This window comes from Pteronotus mesoamericanus, unplaced genomic scaffold (genome assembly GCF_021234165.1).
Source record: "Pteronotus mesoamericanus isolate MK-2021 breed Mesoamerican mustached bat unplaced genomic scaffold, CSHL_Meso_final scaffold_36, whole genome shotgun sequence".
Taxonomy (NCBI): Eukaryota; Metazoa; Chordata; class Mammalia; order Chiroptera; family Mormoopidae; genus Pteronotus; species Pteronotus mesoamericanus.
This window is the reverse complement of record NW_026555313.1, coordinates 12,479,610-12,505,054: the sequence shown is the minus strand read 5'-3', so window position 1 is coordinate 12,505,054 and position 25,445 is coordinate 12,479,610. Positions and strand designations below refer to the sequence as shown.

The window sequence follows — 25,445 nt, the reverse complement described above, 5'->3', positions numbered from 1 at the left end:
GACAGCCAAGGACAGTGGACTGGAATGTGTATATCTAAACAATGATGACTTCACTGTACTAGTCAGTGGAGGTGGTAGGCGCTGTTGAGTGAGCATGTGTACGGTGAGGCTGTACCACTCAAAATGACTGAGCCAGAAGAGCAACGAATCTGCATTAAATTCTGTGTTAAGCTTGAACATTCCTCTGTGGATACTATTCAGATGTTTCAGAAGCCCATAGCTATGGGCAACTGGTGATTGGCAGCTTCATCACAACAACATGCTCACTCATGCATCATGCCTTGTGTACAATTTTTTTGCAAAACATCAAATCACCCGGTGACTCGGCACCCTACAGCCCAGATATGGCACTCTGCAACTTCTACCTTTTCCCAAAACTAAAACCACCGTGGAAAGGGAAGAGATTTCAGGCCGTAAATGAGATTCAGGAAAATATGACAGGGCAGCTGATGGAAATTGGGAGAACTATGAAAGGTGTCAAAGTGCCTACTTTGAAGGGGGCTGAGGCATCACTGTCGTATGTACAATGTTTTTCATGTCTTGTATCGTCTTCAATAAATGTTTCTACTTTTCATACTACATGGCTAAATACCTGCTGGACAGACCTTGTATACTGGCCTTGTTTTCTTATCCATTCAGCTACGCTGTCTTTTGATTGGAGCATTTAAGCAATTTACATTTAAAGTGATTATTGATGGGTACGTCTTTTATTACCATTTCATTTTTTAACTATGTTCTTTTCTGTTTGTTTCTTTTTTCTTATCCTTCCTCTTCTTAAAGCAAGCTCTTTAACATTTCTTATAATACTGGTTTGGTGGTGATAAACTCCTTTAATTTTTTCTTGTCTGGAGATATCTTTATTTCTCGCTTGTTTTTAAATGATAGCCATGCTAGGTAAGGTAGCCTTGGCTGTAGGTCCTTGCTTTTCATCACTTTGAGTATTTCATACCAATCCCTTCTTGTCCTGAAATCCTTCTGTTAAGAAATCATCTGACATAGTCTTATGGGAGCTCCCCTGTAGGTAACTAACTGCTTTTCTCCTGCAGCTTTTAAGATTCTCTCCTTGTCTTTAAGCTTTGCCATTTTAATAATTTTTTTCAGATTTTATTTATTTTTATTTTTAGAGAGAAGGAAAACAAAAGAGAAAGAGAGGGAGAGAAACATTGATGTGCAAAAGAACCATTCGTCTATTGGTTGCCTCTTGCTTACCCTCAGTTGAGGACCTGGCCCACAACCCAGACACATGTCCTGATTGGGAATCAAACTGGTGACCTTTTGGTAAGCAAGCCGGTACTCAAGGCACTGAGTCACACCAGCCAAGGCTAAACTTTGCCATTTTAATTATGAGATGTTTCAGTGTGGGCCTCTTAGAGTCCCTCTTATTTGGGACTCTCTTTGCTTCCTGGACTTGTGCATCTTTTTCCTTACTAGGTTGGGGAAGTTTTTGGTCATTATTTCTTCAATTAGGTTTTCAATCCCTTGCTTTCTCTCTTCTCCTTCTAGTACCCCTATGGTGCAGATGTTGTTATGCTTCATGTTGTCCCTAAGCTCTCTTAAACTATCCTCATTTATTTAAAATTCTTTTTTTTTTTTTCTGTTGCTCTGATTGGGTGTCTTTTTCTACCTTGCCTTTCAAATTCCTAATTCAATCCTCTGCTTCATCTAACCTGTTTATTCCTTTCAGTGTATTTTTTATTTTAGACATTGTATTCTTCATTTCTGACTAGCCCTTTTTTATGGTTTCTATGTCCTTTTTCATGCTGCTGAGCATCCTTATAATCATTACTTTCAACTTTATATCTGCTAAATCACTTGCTTCCATTTCATTTAGCCCTTCTTCTGGAGAATTCTCTTGTTCTTTCATTTGGGGCCTGTTCCTTTGTCTCATCATTTTGGCTGCCTGTTTGTGTTTGTTTCTATGTATTAGGTAGATATGCTATGACATTCAGTCTTGTTAGAGTAGCCTTATGAAGTAGGTGTCCAGTGGACCCACTGACACAGTCTCCCTGATCACCTGAGCCAGATGCTCTATGAGTGTCCTTTGTGCATGTTATATGGGCCTTCCTGTTGTAACTGAGTCTTGATTGCTCTTGGTCCATTCATACATGGACTGACCCTCAGGCTGGCTGACTGTGAGGCTCAACCCCCAACACAGATTGCAAGGTGCTATGCAGGTGCTGATCACACAAAGCAGAATTCGCCTCAGAATGTTTTGGTGCCTTGCTGAGATCTCTCCATGGATATGATTCTTGTGACGCTTATTGGATCTTGTTCCGGATATGTTGGCCCAGGGCCTCTTCAGAGGGACTCTGGTGCAGACCTATATCAGATGTGGCCTGTGACTGGACCTGGGCAATCTGTTTGGAGATATCAGCAATCCATAGTTTATGGTTGCCTCTGCTGGGACTGGGTACATGTGGAAAGGACCAAGCTGCACACCAAGGACAGCTTTTACCAGCACTGGGTCTGTGGTTGAGTCAGCAAAAGTCTCAAAGCATCCATAGATCCCTTCTGCCCACAGGCTGCCTGTTAGACTTAGTCATTGAAAGATCCTCCAGCTGTACTCCTCAGCAGGCCTTAAGGTCCACAGGTAGGGTGAGAGGGATTCCAGCTGGTGGAGCTATTGCTTCTCCCAGGCTGATGCTGCATGGAGGGGAGCACTCAGTCTCAATGTGGCTTTTTCTAGAAGTCCTTCGTTAAAAGGCTTCTCTCCAGCTAGTCTTCAACTGGTTATTCAGAATGGTTTTTCTATAATTTAGTTGTCTTTCCAGTTGGTCCTGGGAGGAGTTTAGTGTAGCTTCCAACTACTCTGCTGCCATCTTGGATTCTTACAGTTTTTTTTAAACCAATGTATTTCACCAAATCAAAAGAATAAGGAAGAAAAACCTTATGATCATTTCAATACAGAAAAAGCATTTAATGAATGTTAACACCCATTATAGAAACTTTTAGCAAATTAGGATTAAAAAGCAATCTAATTAAGTGCACCTATGACAACCCTCTACTAACTTTGTACTTAATGTCAAAATATTATAGGATTTCCCCTTTAGCTTGCCAAAAAAGGCAAGAATGCCTACTCTCAGCACTTTTATCCGGCATCTTACTTATGATCCTAGCTAATACATCAAGTTAAGAAAAAAAAAAAAGTGGTCTAATTTTCATAAAGGAATGAGTAAAACTATCTTTCTACACAGATTACATGACTGTTACATAGAAACTCTTAAGAAATCTATAAAACAACTCCTATAACTTTAACATAGTAACAGAATATAAGATAAATATACAAAAATCAACCATATTTGCATATACTAGCAAATACTAGAATAGCAAAGGCACTCATGGAAAAAAGGAACAAAATTATACTACCTGACCTCAAAACTTATTACAAAACTATACTAACCATGACTATGCAGTAATGGCCTAAGCACACCCAAATAAATCAATGGAATAGAATAGAGAGCCTTAATGAACAAACTGAACTAACAAATAAAAGAGAGACAGACTCATATATAGAGAACAAGTTGACAGCTCTGGGATGGGAGGTTAGGGAATGGAGGGTTTGAGCAAAAAGGAAAAGAACTCCATGGACATGAACAGAATTGTGGTGACTGCAGGGGAAGGGGGTAAGTTGAGGTGGGTACAAGGGATAAATAGTAATGGGAAAAAATACAATAAAAAATGAACATTAAAAAAAAAAAAAGATTTGAGACCCTAGAATAAGTACATATGTTTAAGTCACTTGACTTTCTGACAAAAGGCACCAAAGCAATGCAGTGGGAAATAGAAAGTATTCCAGCGTATGGTGATGAAACCACTTGCCATCCATACAGAAAGAAAAAAATTTAATCTCTAATATAGACTATATATAAATGTTAATTTAAAATGGATCTTACACCTAATGTGGAAACAAAAATTAGGAAGCTTCAAAGAGAAAGAAGATTATTTTCATGACCTGAGGGTAGAGATAGACAAAGGTTTTCTAGACAAAACACAGAAAGCAGAAATCATAAAAGAAGAGCATGTATTTTACAAAGGACCTGTATAAAGAACATATAAGAAGTCTTACAGTTCACTAAAACCCCCCCAAAACAAAAAACAAACAAAAACAACCCTGGCTGGTGTGGCTCAGTGAATTGGGCACCAGCCTGCAAACCAAAAGGTCACCAATTCGGGGCCCAGTCAGGGCACATGCCTGGGTTGCAGGCCAGATCCCCGGTTGGGGGCATGTGAGAGGTGACCAACTGATGTTCCTCTCCCTCCCTTTCTCCCACTCTTTTCCTCTCTCTAAAAGTAAACAAATAAAATCGTTAAAAAAAAACGAATTGGAAAAAAAAAAAGGCCAAAACTTTGAATGGTTTATAAAGGAAAATATAATGACAAAAAATACATAAAAAAGTACACAGTATCAATAGCCATGAGGGAAATGGGTATTAAAGCTACATTGAGACATCACTACTTATAGCCATCATTACTAAAATTAAAATAACACTAAACAACTGGAGAATAAGGATAAACTGGTATTCTCCTATTTTGTTAGTGGGAGTGTAAAACAGTACAACCACTTTGGAAAACAAATCTATTTGATATACAAAAACATGGATGAATCTCAAAAACACTATGCTAAATTGAAAGAAACTTCACACAAAAAAGTATGTATTGTATATTTCCATTTATATGAAGTCCTAGATGAGGCAAAACTAACCTATGTTAAAATAATCAGAACAATAGCTGTCTTCAGAAGTAGGTGGAGGTGGGACTGACTGGGAGTGGGAATGAGGTAACACTCAAGGATGAAGATACTATTGTATATCTTAAGAGAGGTACAGGCATTTGCTAAATCACACAAAACTGTACAGTTAGGATTTATGCATATAACTTCAGGTAAATTTTATTTCAAAATATAAACACCAAATTTAACTTATGACTGAGTATTGAAATGTTGAGGGACTAAAGGTTATTGATGCCTGAAACTTTTTCTGAAATGCATTTAAAAAGCTGACTGATGAATAAATGTATAGGGAGATATGCATTTGATTAAGCAACAGAGTGACTTCATTGTAAGTTTGAAAATTTTTTTAAAATGCTGGAGCAGGGAAAAATAAGGAAGACCTTTATATATTAATATGAAGAGATCTCCAAGATACAGTGCTATATGTTTCATATATTTCACAATTTACAGAAAACACAATATATACCCTTCTAAATTATGTCAATTACTGGAATACCATATGACCCAGGTATCTTCCACTGTAATATCACTCAAATAATTTATGTAGGTAAAAAAAACCCCAAAACCCTAAAGATGATTAAGATTAAATTTAAAAACACTGAACTCTTCAACCTAAGAAATGCTATTTTTTAAAGCCTCACCCAAGGATAATTTTTATTGCTTTTTTAAGGAGAGGATATTGCTTTATAGAGAGAGAGAGAGAACAAAAGACATCAATGTGAGAAAGAAACATCGACTGGTTGCCTCCCATATGCGCCCCAACCTGGAATTGAACCTGCAACCCAGGTAAATGCCTGACTGGGAACTGAACACATGACCCTCTGGTGCATGGGACCACACGTCAACCAACTGAGCTACCTGGCCAGGGTTAGAAAAACTATTTTTAAAATATTTTAGCATTAAGTATGAAAGTTGTTTAAAATGAATAATTCTCAGCTAGAAATTACATCAAATATTTCCAATTAACCTGTAGTACTACTTAGCACTACTGAGAAGATACTATTAAGTAGCTTAGATTTATTACTATTTCATTAAACTTTGATTTTCAGATTTTCTATAATACAATAGTACTTACCATAAGTAAATTCATCCTACCAATGACAGATCACTTTTTAAAAACGGTAAATACAAATTTACATTAAAATTGATTTCCATTTATTATCCTTATGGTGAACGGAGTCATATTATATGTTTTTGTAGGTAATAAAATAACTTTAGTGACTAATGAGAAAGGAAAAACAATCAAGAAGGGATTCTAAAAGGAAAAGAGCTGAACATTTTCCAATTGTGTACTGGAAATATTAGGAGTAACACTTCGTAAAATATGTGATATGGAGTAATACTTTGTAAAGTATGCGACTGTCTCACCACTATCCTGTACATCTGAAACCAATACAAGATATTGAATGTACACTGCAATTGAAAAATAAAATAGGTCTTGGCCAGGCGGTTGGAACACTGTTCCCTGTACCAAAAGGATGCGGATTCGATCCCTGGTCAGAGCATGTACAGGAGGCAAGTGATTAATGTTTCTCTCTCACATCAGTGTTTCTGTTTCGCTCTCTGTCTCTCTCAAATCAATAAATAATATATCCTTGGGTGAGGATTAAAAAAAAAAAGAAAAAGAAAAAAAAAAAGAACACATTTTTTCTATGTAAAAAATAAGATTAACCTTTTTTGTTCACAGAGGGAAATAATATAAAATTAAAAAATGAGACAGTTTCTAATAACCAAAGGCTGCAAAAATCATAAAAGTAAAACAAAAATCTAATAGGATTAGAAAATAGGGCACTTGGAATACCCAATAACATATATGACACGCCAAAAAATTTAAGAATTTTAAATATGATTTTTAAAAAACTTACCCTTTCTGCTTCAAAGGTAATTCAAGTTTAAATATGGTAGCATCATTAACAACTGCTTTATATGCCTGTAAATAATTTAAAATAAAACATTCTTTTTGATATTTAAAACATAGGTAAATTGTTACAATTCCAAAAATACATAAAAATATAAATTAATCCTTATTTTTAATGGTATATCTGGCCTGACAGGATTTTTCAAGTCAATGACTTCAGCATCCTTTCTGTTATTTTATGATTATCATTACAAGTGGGATATTAAGGCTACAACACCATTTTCTCTTGTCCACACATTATCCTGGGTAACATTTTCATATTATCACTTTTTCTGTCTAAACCTCCAATACTTCTTCCTCCATATACACTCTTGGCTGATGATGTGGCTTCTTATTTCATTAAGAAAACTTTAATAATCAGAATTCCCTCTTATTTCTCTTGCATCACCAATTTCTTCCTTCTCCACTGGTTCTGCAGCCTCAGCATACAAATACATTGTCATTTTTTAAATCTTAAAAATCCTACTTTGGCTTTGTCCACCCTCAGCTACCGCCTCATTTCTCTCCCTAAGCTAAACTCCCGGAGGAACTTCCTAACTCCCTTTCTCTAATTTCTTTACTGCCATTCTTATTAGAAAACATTCTAACCAGGCTTTCACACCACCACTCCACCCTAATGGTTAATCCCCATCTTATTTGGACCTTTAAGGAGCATTTTAAAACAGCAGATCATGCCTCCTTCCTCAAAGTGCTTTTTCTACTTGTCTTCTAGAATAACATATTCTCCCGGTCATTCCATTCATTGTCCTCTACCCTCATGAGAAATGGTTTCTCATCTTTCTGATAACTAAATTTAGAATGCATCAGAACAGTCCTTGGATCTTGTTTCCATTTTGCTGGTGATCATACTTAGTGTCAGTGCTTTAAATACCATCCATATGCTGGAACTCCCAAATTTATTTCTTCCAGGCCCATTCCCTCCCTTAACCTCCAGACTTGGCATTGCCACGTGGATGTTTAATAAACATTTCAAAGTTAACTTGTCTAGAACTAAGTTCTTAACCTCTCTGCAACCATCTCTCCCAAACATGTGTCTTCCAAAGTCTTCCCTATTTCAGCAAAAATATGCTTTTAATTGATCATAACAAAAATCTGAGTGCCATCCTGGAATGATCTATCACATTCCACATCTGATTCATTACCAAATCTTGTATAGTCTGTCTTTATAATGTAACCACAGAATTCAATCACTTTTGACTACTTATACCCACTATTGTTCTGGGCCAAGCTTCCATGATTACCTAATTGAATTACTTAAATAGGTTCCTAACTGATATTCTTGCTTCTTCCCTTGCCCCATTTAGTCTTTTTTTTTTTGCAGCAGCAGCAGCAGCCACGTGATCCTGTTAAAATGTTAAGTCACATTGTTAAACATTGACAACATTGTTAAAATGTTGTCATTCTGTTCCAAAGCTTATAATGACATTCCAAACCCTACTCAGTAAAAACCATGGCTCACAGAGTCTTACATGATCTGGCTTCCTGTTACCTCTTTTGACTTTATTTTCTCCCCCTACCACTCATTCAATCCAGTCTGGCCAAAATGACCTTTTTCCTATGTTCCTGAAACATAACTGATGTATTCCTGCCTTAGAGTCTTTGCTGCCTGCTGTCCCATCCAGTTGGAACACTCTCTTTTCAGATAGCTGCATGATTTATTCTTAGTTACCCTCAATCTTGATTTAAACATCACCTCAAAGAAGCCCTTGCAGGTTATTTAATTTAGTATTCCAAACCACCTCATTACCATCATACTCCCTTAACCCCTTTCCTACTCTATCTATAGCTAACTCCATCTATCTAACTCTATCTGTCCACCTTAAAAAAAATGGATGAGAACAAAAGCCTACTGGAGGAAGCTGATATCTTTTTAAGAGTCACAGGAAAAAAAAAATCTAACTTGGGAAATAAAGAAAGGTAGTTGAAGAGGTGTAAAAACCAACAGTAATTTCTATGGGTTAGTGATGTCTTAAAAAGACAATACTATGTTTTATTATCATTACCCTTTTCTAGTGAGGCTGGAAAAAGAGGCAGGGAAAGCAAAGATAATAATGACACAACTCTCACAGAAGCCCAGTCAAAGGACAGGGGAATCAATTCTGCTTGGGATAGGATGGGAGAAGCACGGTATTAAGGAAGTTTCAGGTACATACTTTAGGCTGGGTCATAAAGAAAATATGAGTAGGATTTCAATAATCAATAATATTAAAAAACAAAAATATTATTGGAAAAATGAGAAAGAGCAACTTTCTGGCTAAATTCTAGTTCACTAGTGTATCCAATGCTTATAAAAACATACAATATGCCAAATACATTAAATATGGTAGCCCTTGACTGATGAAAAAGATCACAGTTCCTAGGTTTTTAGTTTGTGATTTAATAGCATAATGATGCAAGTTTCTTTTTTTAATCATTTTTATTGTTTTTCTATTACAGTTGTCCCAAATTTTCCCCGTTTGCCCTCCTCCACCCATCCCACCCAAGCAAGTTTCTTATTAAAAGTAAATCATGACATGTTATATGCAAAGTAAGTTTAAAATGCATATCCTTTGTTTTCCATAAACAGAATCATGCTATATCTTTACTGCACTTTGCTATTATTCAGTAAACAATGTAGCTTTCCAAATCTAAAAAAAAGTAAACAATAACAGCAGTGTTAACATACAAAAATATATATACCTTATCTCTTGCAGTAAGAAATCGTGGATCATCTTGAAAAGCTTCTTTGACAAGTTTACTAAATCTATTAAATAGTGTAAGTAACTGCTCGACATATTTCTCAGAGTCCTAAAAATAAAATGTTTTATATTTGAGTTTTTAAAAAAAGAAAATAAACATAATTTTAATAAAACACTATAGCCTTAAAATTTAGGAAATTTTATGAAAAATTGTTTCCTTAAAATTTAAAGGTGTTCCAACATCACTGTTTTGCGATTGAGTACTATTTTAAATACTCAAACCTCTATTTAAAAAATAAATTTGATTTATATCTATCATTGCCATTGAGGAAAACTTACAGTAGTGATAGTTTCAGCAGCTGCTACCATATCTGCAAGGCCAGCACTAATGATATGTTCCTCCAAGTCTTTCAACATTGGCTCTATCCCATTAGGAACTTTATCCATCAATGAAAACATTAAGTGTAATTCTGAAAGGATAGAACACACTCATGTAATCATTTCAACCAACAGAATATATTTTCTCTTTGATTTGTATCATGGGTCTAGAATGCCTATGATAATAAAAGTTTGGAGAAATACTAGTTTGAAGTTGACAGTATCTTGTGGGTGCAATTAATTCAGGAGTTGTTATAATAAGTACTATAATTTCCTGATCTTCTTTGTCAGTCCAACAAAAATTATTTTTAAAAGAAACTCTAATTAAAAGTGATCACACCGAGGCGGGAAAGACGGGAGGCTGGGGGGCATATGTAGTAGTGTCAACAATAAACAATTTTTCAAAAAAATCATCACATACTGCAAAACCCAACTCTTTTAAAAGGTGAGTCATTGGACGGTCAACGCGTGGAATATTTTTTATTCTAAGAAGTACAAAATTTATACAGAATATTAGTACATTTTATGAAGTAGATACAACATTAAATACACAACCATATCAATAAGGAGTAAAAAAAAATGTCATCCAATGATTCAGAGTAATGGTTATAAAATAAAAGTATATTAGAGTTAATGTAAAGCTGTATTCATACAGAACTTTCCAGCATTCAAAAGCATTTCCTCATGTTGTACCACTTGACCTTCACAAAAATCTTACCTCACAGAATTGGTTACTACTAAGTAAATCCTTTGGGAGGGAGTCCAAAGTGAATCAGATATATCTCTACTTGGCCTGGCATACAGAAATTCAAATACTTCATTTATGCCAATAAGCAGTCTTACTTTTCACTATAAAATTACTTCTAAAAAGTGTATCAACTTAACTGAATTGAAATGCATACTTTAAATGCAACTAGAAATTAAATGGGACCTTGCAGCTATACACAATAAAGTCTGGAAAGGAATACATCAAAATGTTAGAAGTGGTTTTCTCTGGGTAGTAAGGATATGGACCATTTATTTGGTTTTTTTTTTTTTTTGGTTGTAATGTACTTGCCACCCCCTCAAATATATCTTTATTTAAGAAAACATTTAAGTAATTTAAAAAACACTTCTATAATCTTAAATTATAACATATTTAGGGGGTCAGGGATGATGATTAACATGGAGTGTTTTATAACTTTCTAAAAATATTTGCTGCAAGAATCCACATAAGTCAAATACCTAGTTCTATCTTATACCATACGTTTACCATTTACATTAGCCTTTCAAAGAAGAGTCCTACTTCGGAAAATTGAAATTCACACATGCATTCACGCACATACTGATAACTAAGGGGGGAGGAATGTTTAACATATAAGTTTATAACCTTTTTTACAGTGTTTCTACCTGTGCTAAACATTCTATCCTTTTCTTTAAGCACGATTTACTTTAACAAACATACCTATGTATAAAAGAGTGATCTAAGAGCAGTTTATTAGAAGAGATCTGCCTCAAATATACCTTCTTAAAAGATCATGAGAACTTTAAGTGATATTTTACCTACTTTCAGTTTCATTTCGCTTGATCATGCCTTGGCATTCTGCTAAGATAGTCTCTTTAAAGGATGTCACCAGGGCATTTACACAGCATTCCATCAGCTGAAATACATCAAAAATTGGTTAAGGCTATAATAAGTATAAATTTATTTCACTTTGTTTCGTTTTATAGGTCCATAAGACTATATTTTTCAATAACAGCAAAAAGTTAAGTATACAAAAAGAAGATTTTACTTACCTTTATCATAGTATAGTTCCCTTTAAGGAAAAGGGTCTAGAACTCAGGTTCTTTTTAGAAATTTTAACAAAAACCTCCAAAGGAGGGTAGAGAAAAAATAACACTCATACAAAACAAAATTAAAAAATAAACTTGGACAAACTCGTCTGAAGAGAACACGTGTTGGAATTAGATTCTAAAATTCTAAAAAGATTTATACATTTATTCAGTAAACCATCATTGGATGCCTACTATGTATGGGCATCAAAGAAGTGTTTAGGAGACTAAGAATAAGATATTTAGAAGAGATCACTAATTAAGGGTGAGGAGGGAGGCAAACATAGATTAATAAATATGACTCAGTTAATTGGCAAAACACACATACATACATACTCCCAAAAAAACAGATGCAATTAAAGGAACTACATACTTCTTTCTGGGGAAGTTGAAAAGGTCTCATCCATAAGATGAAGTTTAAGTTGAATCTTGAAAAAATAAGTACAAGTCCAAAATGAATTGAATATTCTAGGAATAATAAGCTAAATGTGATAGGGATGAGACAGACAGTGAAGAGAAAGCTGGAAAGGTAGGCTGGAGCCAGATTATGAATGAAAAAAATCTATGGTTTGGGATTTTATTCTATTGGTAGGGGAAAAAGAATCAAAGGTTTTAAAGAGAGGACACATGTAATAAGCTTCTATTTCCCCCAAGTCATTTGGAAAAGATCAGTCTAATGGCAGCAAGGTAGGTGATACTGGGTGGTAGGTTGTAGAGGGAGTGGCAAATGAGGCTGTTGAAATATTTCAAGTAAGACGGCGAGGGTTTAGTGTTCTATATGGCCCTCAGGACTTGTGTCATGTAACTCTTTATTCTTTTGGCAAGTATCAAATACAGTAAGTGCATCGTTAGTACTAAAAGCAATGTAAGGCTGATGTATCTCTTCCGAAAAACAGATCATCCATCTGTATTAAGAAAAGAGATTACGTGTGCCTTAAAAGTTCTTTGTTAAAAATTCCTCTTGGGAACATAATTTTGATAAGTATTTAAGTTTCATTTAGGTAATAAAGACTCATTATACTGTTCTTTCTACTTGTAAATATAGTTTAAAATTTCATAATAAAGTTTTTTTCAAGTCCCTCTTTGAGAATTATGCTCAAATCTATGTATTTCAATTCCTGTCCTATGAAAAACAATACACATACAGAGTTGTTGAGGAATTTTTGTCTCACCAACTGCTGAGTAACCTCATTTTATACCATTCTATATGTGGAAAATACACGACTAACTACTCCCGCCTTCAGCAGCAAAACGAGACTAAGAATCGGTAAATTAACTAATATATGACTAATGGAGAAGAAGGAGAAAGTGCAACTGAAATAAACTCCAAGACTATCTCTTCATCTGTTTCCTATTTCATTAAAAATGTTTACACTTGAAGGAGGACAGAGATGACCCATGGACATATGAAAAGATGCTCAACATCACTAGCCATCAGAGAGATGCAAATTAAAACCACAATGAGGTATCGCTTCACACCTGTCAGAATGGCTATCATTAATATATCAGCAAACAAGTACTGGTGAGGTTGTGGAGAAAAGGTAACCCTAGTATACTGTTGGTCAGATTGCAGATTAGTGCAGACATTGGGAAAAACACTACAGAATTTGCTCAAAAAATTAAAAATGGACCTGCCTTTTGACCTAGAGATTCCACTGCTGGTAATATACCCTAAGAATCCCACAGCACCAATTCAAGAGAACTTATGCATCCCTATTTTCATAGCAGTGCTATTTACAATAGCTAAGTGCTGGAAACAGCCTAAGTGCCCATCAGTAGATGAGTGGATCAAAAAACTGTGGTACATTTGTGCAAGGGAATACTACACAGCAGAAAGAAAGAAGGTGCTCCTACTTTTTGCAGCAGCATTGGTTGGAACTGCAGGCTATTATGCTAAGTGAAATAAGCCAGTCAGAGAAAGACAAATACCATATGATCTCACTTATAAGAGGAATCTAATGAACAAAATAAACTAATGAATAAAATAGAAGCAGAGGCATGGAAACACAGAACAGACTGACAGGTGCCAGAAAGCGAGGGGCAGGGGTGGGTTAAATGGTGGAACGAAGGGGAAGGGATCAGTCAAAGAACATGTATGAATGACCCACGGACATGGACAATGGTGTGGGGATTAACTGGGAACAAAGAGTGGGCTGGGGGGAGGAGGAAAAAGAGGGAAAAATTGGGACAACTCTAACAGAATAGTAATTTTTAAAAAAGGAAGAAGAAAAAGGCAATTACAGAAAAAAATTTTTACACTTGAACATATTCCAGTTCAGCACTAGTCCAGCTTTTTGAAAAAAAAATAATACGGAACAGGACCAAAAAAAAAAAAAAAAAAATCAGAGTACATCACAAATAATACAATTAATATTATTTCATAAAACTTTTGTTTCAAGTATTTGTAAATGAACATAATACACAACATTAAATGTATTTCCTATTGTGTGTTACATTGAGGATTAAAAGGAGAGACTAAATTGACAAAATAATTGAAGTAAACAGAGCAGAATTTGGTTAGCTGTTTAGATGAAAAAACTTAGGGAAATAAAAGGCTGATGAAGCAGTCCCTACATTGTGTGATTAAACAAATGATAATAACAGGTATGTTTTAAAAAGCACTCTATACCAAGTTTTAAAAAGCACTTACTCTGTACCAAACACAAGCATTGTGCTAAATAGTTTACATACATTATCTCAACCCACATGAAATTATCAAGCAGATATTTAACATATGAAGAAACAAGCTTAGACAGGCAAAATAACTTGTAAATGCTGTATAGTTACTTTATAAGACCTTGAGCTATACTATGATGTCACATATGTGACTCCACAGCATACATTAACAGAGCAAGTATATACTTAGTAATGACTACATGCTCTGAACTGAGTTAAGTGTTGTGAGAAATAGCAAAGGATAAAACATGGTTTATATGCTCAATGATTTTACAATCCAGCTGGGAAATACAACTAATTACATATCTAAAAATGTGTACATACTTCATATATAACAGAGGTATATGAAAAGAAATTCAGCCTCGCTAATAAAACAAAGAAGTGGAACTAAATCCATCATTACTACACTATAAACTTTATAAGGACAGAGACTGTTCTGTCCATATTATGTATTTATTCATGGCCTCACACACAGTTGGTGTTTGATAAAATAACACAACAAAGCATTCTACAATATGTTATTAAATCAAGTGGCAGAAACTATAAATAGGTAGAGTGGGAGATCAAATAAGAGAAAATTGGTAAAAACCCAGAGAATTTGGGGCAATTTTATTGCACAATGGGCTTTAAGGATTCTGAAGGATTTAATAGGCAGAAAAAAGTAAGAAAAGTAGTAAGTAAAACATTAAAAAAAATGTTATTCAGAAATGAATCAAAGAAAAAATGAACAGAATGAGGTATATGAATGAGGAAATATTTTTTATTGGAATAAAATAACTCTTGCAGGACAGTATTAAATTAGAAAAATAAGTTAAGGTCAATTATAAAGGGTCTTGAAAATCAGAGATAGGATATGATACTATGGTTTTTGAATAAAGAAGTAAAATAATGAAAGTGATATTTATAAAAGATTAGCCTGAACACACAAAAGAAGAAATACAAATGGTCCATAATATGAATAAAGGTGCCCAAGCTTCATTAATAATTTTCCATATGGACATAGAAATATTGTATAATACTAGGAGATAAGCAAAATTTATCACTGACAAAACCCAGATCAGCAAAGATAAAGAGGCACACTGTTGATGGGAGTAAGAATTACTAAAATATTTCTGAAGATCAGTTTGGTGTTATATTGCAATTTTTAAAATGTGCATACTCTTCGTTTTGGCAATCTCATTTCCAGGAAATTTTTATTCCAAGAGAATGCAACATGTGAGAAAGATGTATGCATACAGATGTTAAAAAAATATATAGCATATATGGATGTTCCAGGAAGTATTATTTGTAAGAAATAAACTATAATAATAAGTAAGAATTAAAATGCCCATCATTAGAGGATTGGTTAGATAAAAATATATTATAGTACATATATGATAAAATATATACAGGTATTAAAAATAATGTGATACAGAAGGGTTTAGAGTAAAAATGCATGATGGCATTTATTTCTTTTAAAATGCTAGAGAAAAGAAAGAGAATGGAACGAAGGGACGGAAGGATGGGGAAAAAGAGGGATCAACCAAGCAAACATGACAAAATGATGAGCACTGTTAAATGAGGGCTGTGTACAGTGGATAGGGTTCATTATACTATTTTTTCAAATATAAATATTTGAAAACTTTCATAACAAAGCTTTTTGAAAAAATAAAAAAGAGTAATTATGGCATAAATCCCTACGTGTTGAAAAATCCTTTAGAAAACTTTTCTTTTTTTTTAGAATTTTGTTTATTTTCAGGTAGAAAGAATGGGAAGCAGAAAGAGAATGAGAGAAATATTGATATGTGAGAGAAACATCAATCAGTTGCGTCTCGCAAGCCCCTAACTGGGGACCTGGCACACAACCCAGGCATGTGCTCTGACGGAAATGAACCAGCAACCTTTTGGTTCGCAGTCCAGCGCTCAATCCACTGAGCCACACCAGCCAGGGCTAGAAAACAAAATATTTTCTGTAGGCAAAAAGAAGAAACGGAGATTGCTTGATAGAGTTCTCTACTTATTTCAAATGAGTTTTATCTTAACAAGTGGGTCAGTTCTTTGAGGGCAGAGACCATGTTATTCCTCTTTTGTATTACTTCCCCTTCATTTACCAAAGTACTATATACAGTCAACCCTAAATATATTCTTGTTATTTGAAAAATACATCTTGAATGGAAAGGATAGTGATAAACCAACTCTCTCACCTTGTAGTCCCTTTCTGTCTCCTTTTGCTAGCTTCCGTGAAGAAAAAAACCTTTTGCCATATGCCATCAACTCCTGTATTTTGCCTGAGATGAGCACAACTTCTAAATCCATAGCAATCTCTCCCCAGAGGTCTGCAAGGTGAAACACTTTAACTATCAATGTGCTTGATGTTTTACCTTCCTCTATAGCAAAACTCTTCAAAGGTGATGCCTGCCATAAAACACAGCAGGCACTCGGTAAATGTTGAATGAATGAATGCATAGGTCTGTGAAGATGACAGGTGGGATAGCCAGACTAAGGGACAGAGCAGAGTCTTCCTTTGGCAGTATTCAGTTTGAACAATTAATTCTACTTCACTGAAATTTAGTAAAAGGCAACCAGTACAGTTCTGATGTTCATTAGTTTTGTAATTCTGAGTAATGTTTCTTTTCCTCAGCTATAAAATGGAAGTTGAACTAAAAATTATCCTACATTTCTCCACTTTAAGATTCTACTTTTTCATTGTCAACTAGATATTTAACCATATATAGGTATTTGTAATGTATTCAGGAATTAATTTATTCCATGTGTGGCAGGTTATTCTCAAAATTAATTCATCTTGGACTTTCTAGCTTGATTTAGATTTCTTTCTTTTTTACCATTATAACTAGTGGTACTTGCTTCATTTCTAACCTAGTTACACATGTAACTTTTTGCATAGAACAATGAAGAGTCAGATCATTTCACCCTTAATATACTAAAATGCTAAAGGTTAACAAGCACCCACTTTAAAGATAATTTATGACTGTGATCTGGTACTAATTCAGTTCTATCAATACTTTGTACAGACAGTAAAACAGTTCTGTCTTAGAATCAGTAAGCAGTTATCTCCAAACCAGAGCCCTAACTGTAAAAACTACCATGCCAGATGCAGTGCTAAAATGTTTTCTACGTAGTCACCTCACTAAACTGTGATAATGTAAGTGGGTATTATCCCATTTTAGAGTAGGGGAAACAATAAATAAAAAGGGTGAATAACTTGCCAAAGGGCACACAGCTGGTAAAATAACAACAATGAAATTCAAATTCCCATCTGGTTTCGATATGAATGCCCCTAACCCCTATAATATACTGTCTCTGTCTCCCCACGAGTGCCCTAGTCACGGTGAAGAAATGAAGACTTGCCACCACCAAATGACTCTCTATTCCACTACTCTGTTATATAAACAATCCATTTTATTCTAGTGTCACTATGAGGATAAGAACAATGTCTGTCTTCTTTTTCTCAACTCACAGAAGACCTGACATATTTCAGGTGCATAATAAATACTAACTGAATGATTTCAAGGAATCCTAAGGTACGAAGGGCTATTGTGTAAAATACTGGTAACCACAGAAAAAAGTAAAAAGTTATTTTGGTTAAAATCTTTTCCTCACTTTTTTTTTTTACTGTTATGTGTTGCTTTTTTGCTGCCATTAATGCCTCTTCAGCAGCATAACTCTGAAGCCTCTTATCCAGTTTTACTAGTACACTGCTGCTCCTTTGCTACAGGCCCATCCAAAGACAATCAAGCTTATTAGAACTGTGTGTCAAATTGGATCTAAGTGGGGCTAAGCTGCTCTCACATAAGTAAAAGTAGAAGACCAGGCCTGATAATATTCTTAATAAAAGAGTAAGTGAATATTCACTTAACACAGTAAAATGCATACATTATGCCAAACAAACCCACTATGCTTCATGTTAAAAATTTAGAAGCATTCCCATCGAAGATGAGAAGACAAGGATTCCTAATATTATTAACATTTCTGTAAAATTTATCATTTAATATTAGGTAGATTTAATCCACTGAAAGAAATAAAAGATATCAGTATTGGGAAAAAAGAAGCATCATCATTTGCAAATTACATGATCAGGTGTTTGGAATACTCAAGAGAATGAAAGACAACTCTTATAAACCATAAAAAGTTTCAGTAAGATGCTAAGCACTTCATGAACTCTACTTGAAAGGTACATTTGGCTTTTATTAGGCCAGGCCTCACAACTGGGTACTATCTAAGTGAGACTTGCTCTATTATACAGAATACAGTCCAGAAACTTTATTTCTGTGTATATTGAAAACTAATCAGGTTTAGATGATTAAGATTGACCCATACCAACTAAATTCAAATAAGGTAATTAATAAACCATAATAATTTCCTAATTTTTAGAGAAAAACAATAAGTACCAAAAATGTACATACTTTAATATTAAATTCTGGCGTGTAGTACTGTGTAGCCCCATATAAACTGATATGTAATTGTCCTCCATTACTAAGAATAGCCTAATAGGTAAGTATAGACTAAAACTAATATCAATAAAGCATTAAGTGATAGTATAATGTATTTCTGAGGGCTGATAATTCCTCTAAGAGGAAATTTAGGACAGTAAGTCTGATTTTAATAGTTTTTAGTATGAAAAGTGACTTGTTTCTTACTAGCTATTCAAGTAATTGTGTTTACTTGAATTTACTTTACTTATATTAAATCAGAACCCAGGACCTTGGTGATTTTTTGGTTTACTGTTCCTTTCATTATAACATACTCCACTTTAACACATTATTTCTCTTTGAAAACAAAAATTCTAAACTAACAAACATACAGTAAATATTATGTATATAATATAATGGCTTTAGTTCAGGGAGGTACATAATATAGTAATACATTAAGCCTTACATTCTCTATTTCAAAATTAATTCTAGAGTGTTGGTGCTTGATGTTTCCTCTGCTCCCAATTTTGCTATAATCTATGTTGTTAAAAGTTAGGAAAGTGAGAACTTTTGAAGAAAAAGACTAATAGTTCTTTGGAGGGGGTATGCTAGAAGGTTTCCGAATTAATATTAATTCTTTTTCTGGTGATTTCAGTTATGTTCTTTGTGATAATTAATTTCTATATATATACTTGAGATTGTGTGCATTTTTCAGTACATAATGTCAGTATTTCAATTAGAATGGCTGGTTTTTAAAAATGAGCAGAAAAACAAAACAAAAACAAATTACACAGACTTCTTATATCTCCAATAAAGTACAATTTCTTTGGAAGCATGCTGTATTGCATTTAGTGTCTTTGTTGAAAAGTAATAAAACAAAAACTTATCTTTAAACTCTACAATCATTCAGCTGGTGAGATGCTCACACTATTTGGTAACTGTGGAAGAGCAAATTCACATCTCTTTTTCAAGTTTCTTCCTATTCTGTGTGTTTAAAAAAATTTTCTTAATTGATTTTAGAGAGAGGAAGGGAGAAAAAGAAACACTGACTTGTCGCTTCACCTATCCATGTACTCAGTGCTCAATCTGACGGAACCCACAACCTTGGCTCATTGGGACAACGCTCCAAACAACGGAGCAACCCAGCCAGGGCTATATGTGTGTTTGAACATGGAAAGGGAGACTTAACTATTCTATTCAGATTGTCATGTGTATTTGTTTATCTCTACCTTTCTTATTCTTTTTTTCTTGCTCTCTCTCACTCTTTCTTAGCTGGACCTTTATAGTTGAATTTCCATATGTTTAATATGGATATGCTCCAATTAAGTTGTATAAACTAGAGTAGAAGAATAGAACAATTCTATCTTACAAAACTGTAACATTCTCCACCCAAATGAAATGGACACACAAAAAATCAACTCAAAATACTCATATTCTCCCCTGGCCTTGCAGCTCAGTCGGTTAGAGCATCATCCAAGTATGCCAAGGTTGCAGTTTTGATCCCTGGCACATACAAGAAGCTACCAACAAATGCGTTAACAAATGGAACAACAAATAGATGCTTTTCTCCCTCTCGCTCTCCACCCCCTTACCATTTCCCTCTCCCTCTCTCAAAATCAATATTAAAAACAAAACAAACAAAAAAACACATCAAATCCCTCTAACTAAACTCATCTCTTTCCCGCTGCCTCCCCATAAGGGCCCTGACAGGGGAGCCCATTCCGCAACCTGGGTACATGCCCTGACCAGGAATTGAGACCTGTAACCTCTCAGTCTAGGGGACAAAGCTCCAACACTCTGAGTTATACTGGCAGGACCTAAGATTTATTCTTATACCTGATCTTTCTGTAGCAGCACAATTCTCCCAGCCAAAACCTCAAAAACAAAACTGACTCAATTCTATCCAACATCTAGCCTCATCCATACAATACAATGTTCTCCTTCTGGAATTCTTTCTCTCTACCCTTGTCCTTTCCATTTTCTTTGCTGCAACCCTATTTGGTACTCCTAATACCTTCCTTGAATTACTGTAAAAACCTCCCAACTATTTCATAGTTCTGGTTCTTCCCCACTACAATTAAACTTGCATACTGTCACTGGACTAACTTTCCTGAGGTATAACTTTGAGCATGGCATACTTGTTTAACAAACATTCAACAGCCTTCCCTGCCTTCTGAATAAAGCCCAAGCCAGCTTTAAATTTCTAAAGAGAACTTCTATAAATAACCACTAAGCCCTCTTTTCTGGCCAATAACAAAGTTATTTTAACCTTTGAAAGAAGAAATATACTGGACATTATGAAAAGCAACACAAAACAAAAAACAAGGGGAATAAAAGATCCAACCCAACCTATCTCCTGAACAATGAATAAACATGACTACCAATTCAAGATGGAAGAAGCCGAAGAGAAGTTAAAAGGAAAAGAAAAATCATAGTTGAAAAATGATTGTAGGCCAACTGGAACGTTACCTCTTTGAATGTAAATCTAAATCTAATTCCTATGTTCCAAAGACCAAAAGGAACTGGAGGAAGTATTATTGCTGTATTTTCCTTATAATATACTAAGGTCATTCTCCATGTAAAAGAAAATATCCAGGATGGATACTGTAGCATGGCTACTACCTCTGATCAGTTTTTTTTAAAGCAAGGAACTTAAAATATAAATAAATAAAGCAATATAAAAGACTGATGTTTGCTTATCAAATCATATTTTATCTCATGACAAGATGAAGTTTGAAATCATCCTCCCATAAAAAGAAATATCCCTTAGTAGTAATGATTCTGTAATCAGTAATGCAGTGTTTGCAGCCACTCTACAGAACACAGTCACTGCAAATAATGAGAATCAACTATATATTTGGGGAGCATATTTTACTTGCCACATAAAAGTCACTAAAATGGTTAACTTCAGATATGTGTAACACAAAATAAAGGAGACTGATTAAAAATTAAGACCATTAAATATAGTAAACCCTAGAGCAGGGATGGCAAACAGATTTTATCTTGCATATCAGCTCTGGAAAACAATGAATTTCTAAATAAGGTGTCTATAAAAGCTGTGCTTTGGCTCATTGGGAAAGAGTATAATCAATTAGTAATGTTGGTCAGAGTCAGAAAAAGGATAAATGATGTTACTTGCATTATGTATTTGCCATCCCTGGACTACTGTACTTTAAATAATCTCATAGAATATACAATTAAAAAAATTACTTACTGCTTCAACAGAGTTACATTCCCGTCTTGTTTCTAAATAACGTAGTGCTCGTTTTTCTTCTTCTTTTAATTTAGCATCTGCCTGTCCAGAGGCAAAATAGCAATCATTTTAAGAGTATCAAGATATTAGCTCAAATTAGTTCATATGCTAAGTTCTGACTTACATATTTCATATAATTCTGTACACCATTTTGCTGTAAATACGAGGGTGCCTGTGTTCTATAAAATCTCTCTGTTGAATCCAAGTATGCCTTCTCAAAATTGTCCCTATAAATTTGAAGCTTATCCTCAGGATTAGAACAAAGGTTAACTGAAAAACAGAAAATAAAATTTTACTCTAATTAGGATTCACATCAGGATTTGAGTACAACAACAAATATTGAGGAGTCATTATTTGCAAGGGACTGACAGTACTCAAGAGAACATAAAAACATATAAGACAAAATCTTCTCCATTAAAAAAACTTAAAAAGATAACTGCATAAAGTAGTAAAGTGAAAAACAATACAGAGACCATGGACTATTTCATTTTTGAATAGGAACAACATTGACTTCTAACTGGATTAAGAAACCCTTCACAAGAGATGAGATTTGAAATGAGTCTTATGGAATAAATTAGGATTTACATAGCTATATCTATCGAAAGTAAGTAAATATTCAGAAGTAGAAAAGCACAAGGCCAAGTCAAGGTATAATGGCTATGTTGCCTGTAAACTTGCAGTGGACTGTAAAGTTAATAGAAGATAAGGGTAAGTTAGGACAGCTTCAAATCTCAGTTTAAGTAACCTGAATTTAGCACTGTAAAGCACCAAATGGGTAAGAAAAATACCAATTGCCCTGGCTGGTGTGGCTCAGTGGACTGAGTGCTGGCCTGCAAACAGAAAAGTTGCCAGTTCGATTCCCAGGCAGGGCACATGCCTGGGTTGTAGGCCAGGTCCCCAGTTGTGGGTGTGTGAGAGGCAGCCAATCAATGTATCTCTCACACATTGATGTTTCTCTCCCTCTCTTCCCCACCTCTAAAAGAAAATAAAATTTAAAAAAAGAAAAGAAAAATACCAATAAAATAGTACTTAAAAATTAATCATGTAATGAGTATATGGGTAAAATGATAGCAAAATGATCCCAATAAGAACACTGTTTCAAAATTCTACAAGTGGAGTTTAAGGAAGTCCAAAATGGTGGAAGGCATTGAAATCAAAAGAAATGTCAGTTACTCAGTTAATGACAGTCTAAATTTGATGCCTAAAGAAATATGAGGGCGATAGAGAAAGCAAGTCAAAGATAACTAAAGGTTCATTAACATAAAAAATTCTTATTGACAACTATTCTGTGCCAGGCATTCTATAGTCAGTGAAGACACAGTATTAACAAAACAACTACTTCCACTGAAGTATTATGACAGGGAAGTATAGGTACTATAAAGCATTATGAGAGGATCAGACTTAGTCTGGGTTTTAGGAAAGGCCTCCATAAGGAAATAGATGATGAGAATGAGTTAGAAGATAAAGAGGTTCAAGAAGGAAGAGTATTCTAGTTACAGGAATATCTGACTGAAAGGACAAATAAGAATGTCATTGTCAAAAATGCAAAAGATCGAAGACAAACGTACATATAAAGTTAACTTACATCCTAAAAATATAAGTAGAAAACTAGTTATCTTTAAGCTACAGATTCAAATATACATTTCTGTAATTTAAGTTGCTAAAAAATTCAGCAGCCAAAAAATTAGATGGAGAAAACGAATTATTAACCACACAAATATGAATTTTTGTAGGTTGCTTTAAAGCAGAATACTTTTTGTGTACTGTTTGTGTAAAAGCACCTGGCACTGTAAGTAGATGTGACTATTTGCTAATAAACATTATTTTGATTTTACTAATTATAGTACTACTCTATAATTGTTTTAGAATTTGCATGAAAAGGAAATTATAATCATTAAAGTTCAAACGTACCATAGGATTCTCTTACTCCAATGACCAGCTGAGAATCAAAAGCTTCTCCTAATCTTTCAGCATGTACTAGCTTCATTGCACTATCCTGCAGTCTGTTTTTTATATTTGAAAAGATTGACTCATTCCATGTATCAAGCATGAGCTGGAGAAAAAAAAAACCAAAACACGCAATCATTACCATTATTAATATAAAAAGTATACATGACATCTGTCCAGAAAGTATCCAGCCATGCATTATGGAAAAAAGAGACATTTATTGAAGAAGATACAAGAAACATTGCACATAAGACAACTGCACCTCAGTCCCCTTCAAAGTTAGACACCTTGGGACCTCACAGGTCTCAGATCTCTGTTGACTGCAACCTGTACATAATCAACATTCTCAGGTGTTGTGCTTGTAGCAGGCCTTCCAGAACATGGATCACTTTCAACAGATTCTCAACTATCTCTTAAGCGTTTGTGCCGCACTTTCATTTGCGCTGCACTCATTGCATTGTCCCTGAAGGCCTTCTGAATCATCCACATAGTTTCCGCAGAGGAATGTTCAAGCTTAACGCAAAATCTGTTGAAGATTTGTTGCTGTACTTGCACGTTTTGAATGCAATGGCCCCAGAGTACACATGCTCACTCAACGGTGTCTACTGCCCCCCCCCCAACTAGTATATTGAAGTTGTCATTTTTCATGCATGTGCATTCCAGTCCACTCTTCTTGGCTACCAGGTTACACCAATGTCACAACTGTTCTCATAATATTAACAACGGCTGGACTTTTTCCAGACAGACCTTGTATATACAATTCTTTTTTTTTTTGCAGGGGGAGCAGCACTTTTATTTGGGGAGGTCTCGGAGGATGGATCTGGAGTTCGGAGTTCAGAAGAGTTAAGATTAAGATGAGCGCGAGTCTTGGAAAGAGAGGGCTCGGTATTTTGACAGCTGCGCTGGGGTCAAAAAAATTAAGTACAAACACTAAAAAAGGAATTCAAATTCTTAGGTCTACATTCACTTGCATACTTCAGGGAAGCAGTATATTTAAATGTGGTAAAGAATATATGGTAAATAATGGTAAAGAGTATGTTTTTCAGTCAAACATAATTGGATTTGAATTCCAGCTGTTACTTATTTACCTGCTTTCCCCATCTGTAGAATAGTGAAAATAATAGTACAAATTTCAAGTGGTTGTAAAAACTAAATATGGTAGTACCTGGAAAATGTTATTTCCCCTATATCTCCAAGGTTGAATTTCAAAAATACTGGTATGTATTTGAAATGCTCATGTACGTATTTATACAAACACATAATCAATGTAAAAAGAACCACTGAAAATGTTTGATAGTGAACCTTAAAAAAAAGTACATATTAATCTATCTTACAGATGCTCCATTTTGTTTTCAAAGACTGTCTTCTGTGTCTTCTCTTTTAAAGATTTTATTTATTTATATTTAGAGAGGGGAAAAGAAGGGAGAGAAACATCGAAGTGCAAGAGAAATACTGATCAGTTACCTCTCGCATGCCCCCAACAAGGGACCTGGCCCTCAACCCGGGCATGGCCCGAACAGGAATCAAACCAGCAACCTTATGGTTTGTGGGATGACACCCAACCCACCGAACCACACCAGACAGGGCCAGATGTTCTATTTAAATGACGGAAATAATATATACATATTCATAAGTATGTAGTATC

At 34.7% G+C, this 25,445-nt stretch overlaps 1 protein-coding gene across 1 annotated transcript in view; it reads right to left on the bottom strand.

The window, feature by feature from the left end:
- The window catches only part of CUL5 (cullin 5), a 100,865-nt gene that overhangs the window by 28,004 nt on the left and 47,416 nt on the right, over positions 1-25,445 (bottom strand). Inside the window, exons 5-11 of the mRNA XM_054592421.1 lie at positions 23,765-23,906; positions 21,978-22,123; positions 21,815-21,895; positions 11,250-11,343; positions 9,665-9,795; positions 9,327-9,434; positions 6,595-6,659 (exon numbers count right to left, since the gene is read on the bottom strand). Of these exons, the coding sequence (XP_054448396.1) occupies positions 6,595-6,659; positions 9,327-9,434; positions 9,665-9,795; positions 11,250-11,343; positions 21,815-21,895; positions 21,978-22,123; positions 23,765-23,906 (767 nt within the window). The remainder of the gene's footprint in view (positions 1-6,594; positions 6,660-9,326; positions 9,435-9,664; positions 9,796-11,249; positions 11,344-21,814; positions 21,896-21,977; positions 22,124-23,764; positions 23,907-25,445) is intronic.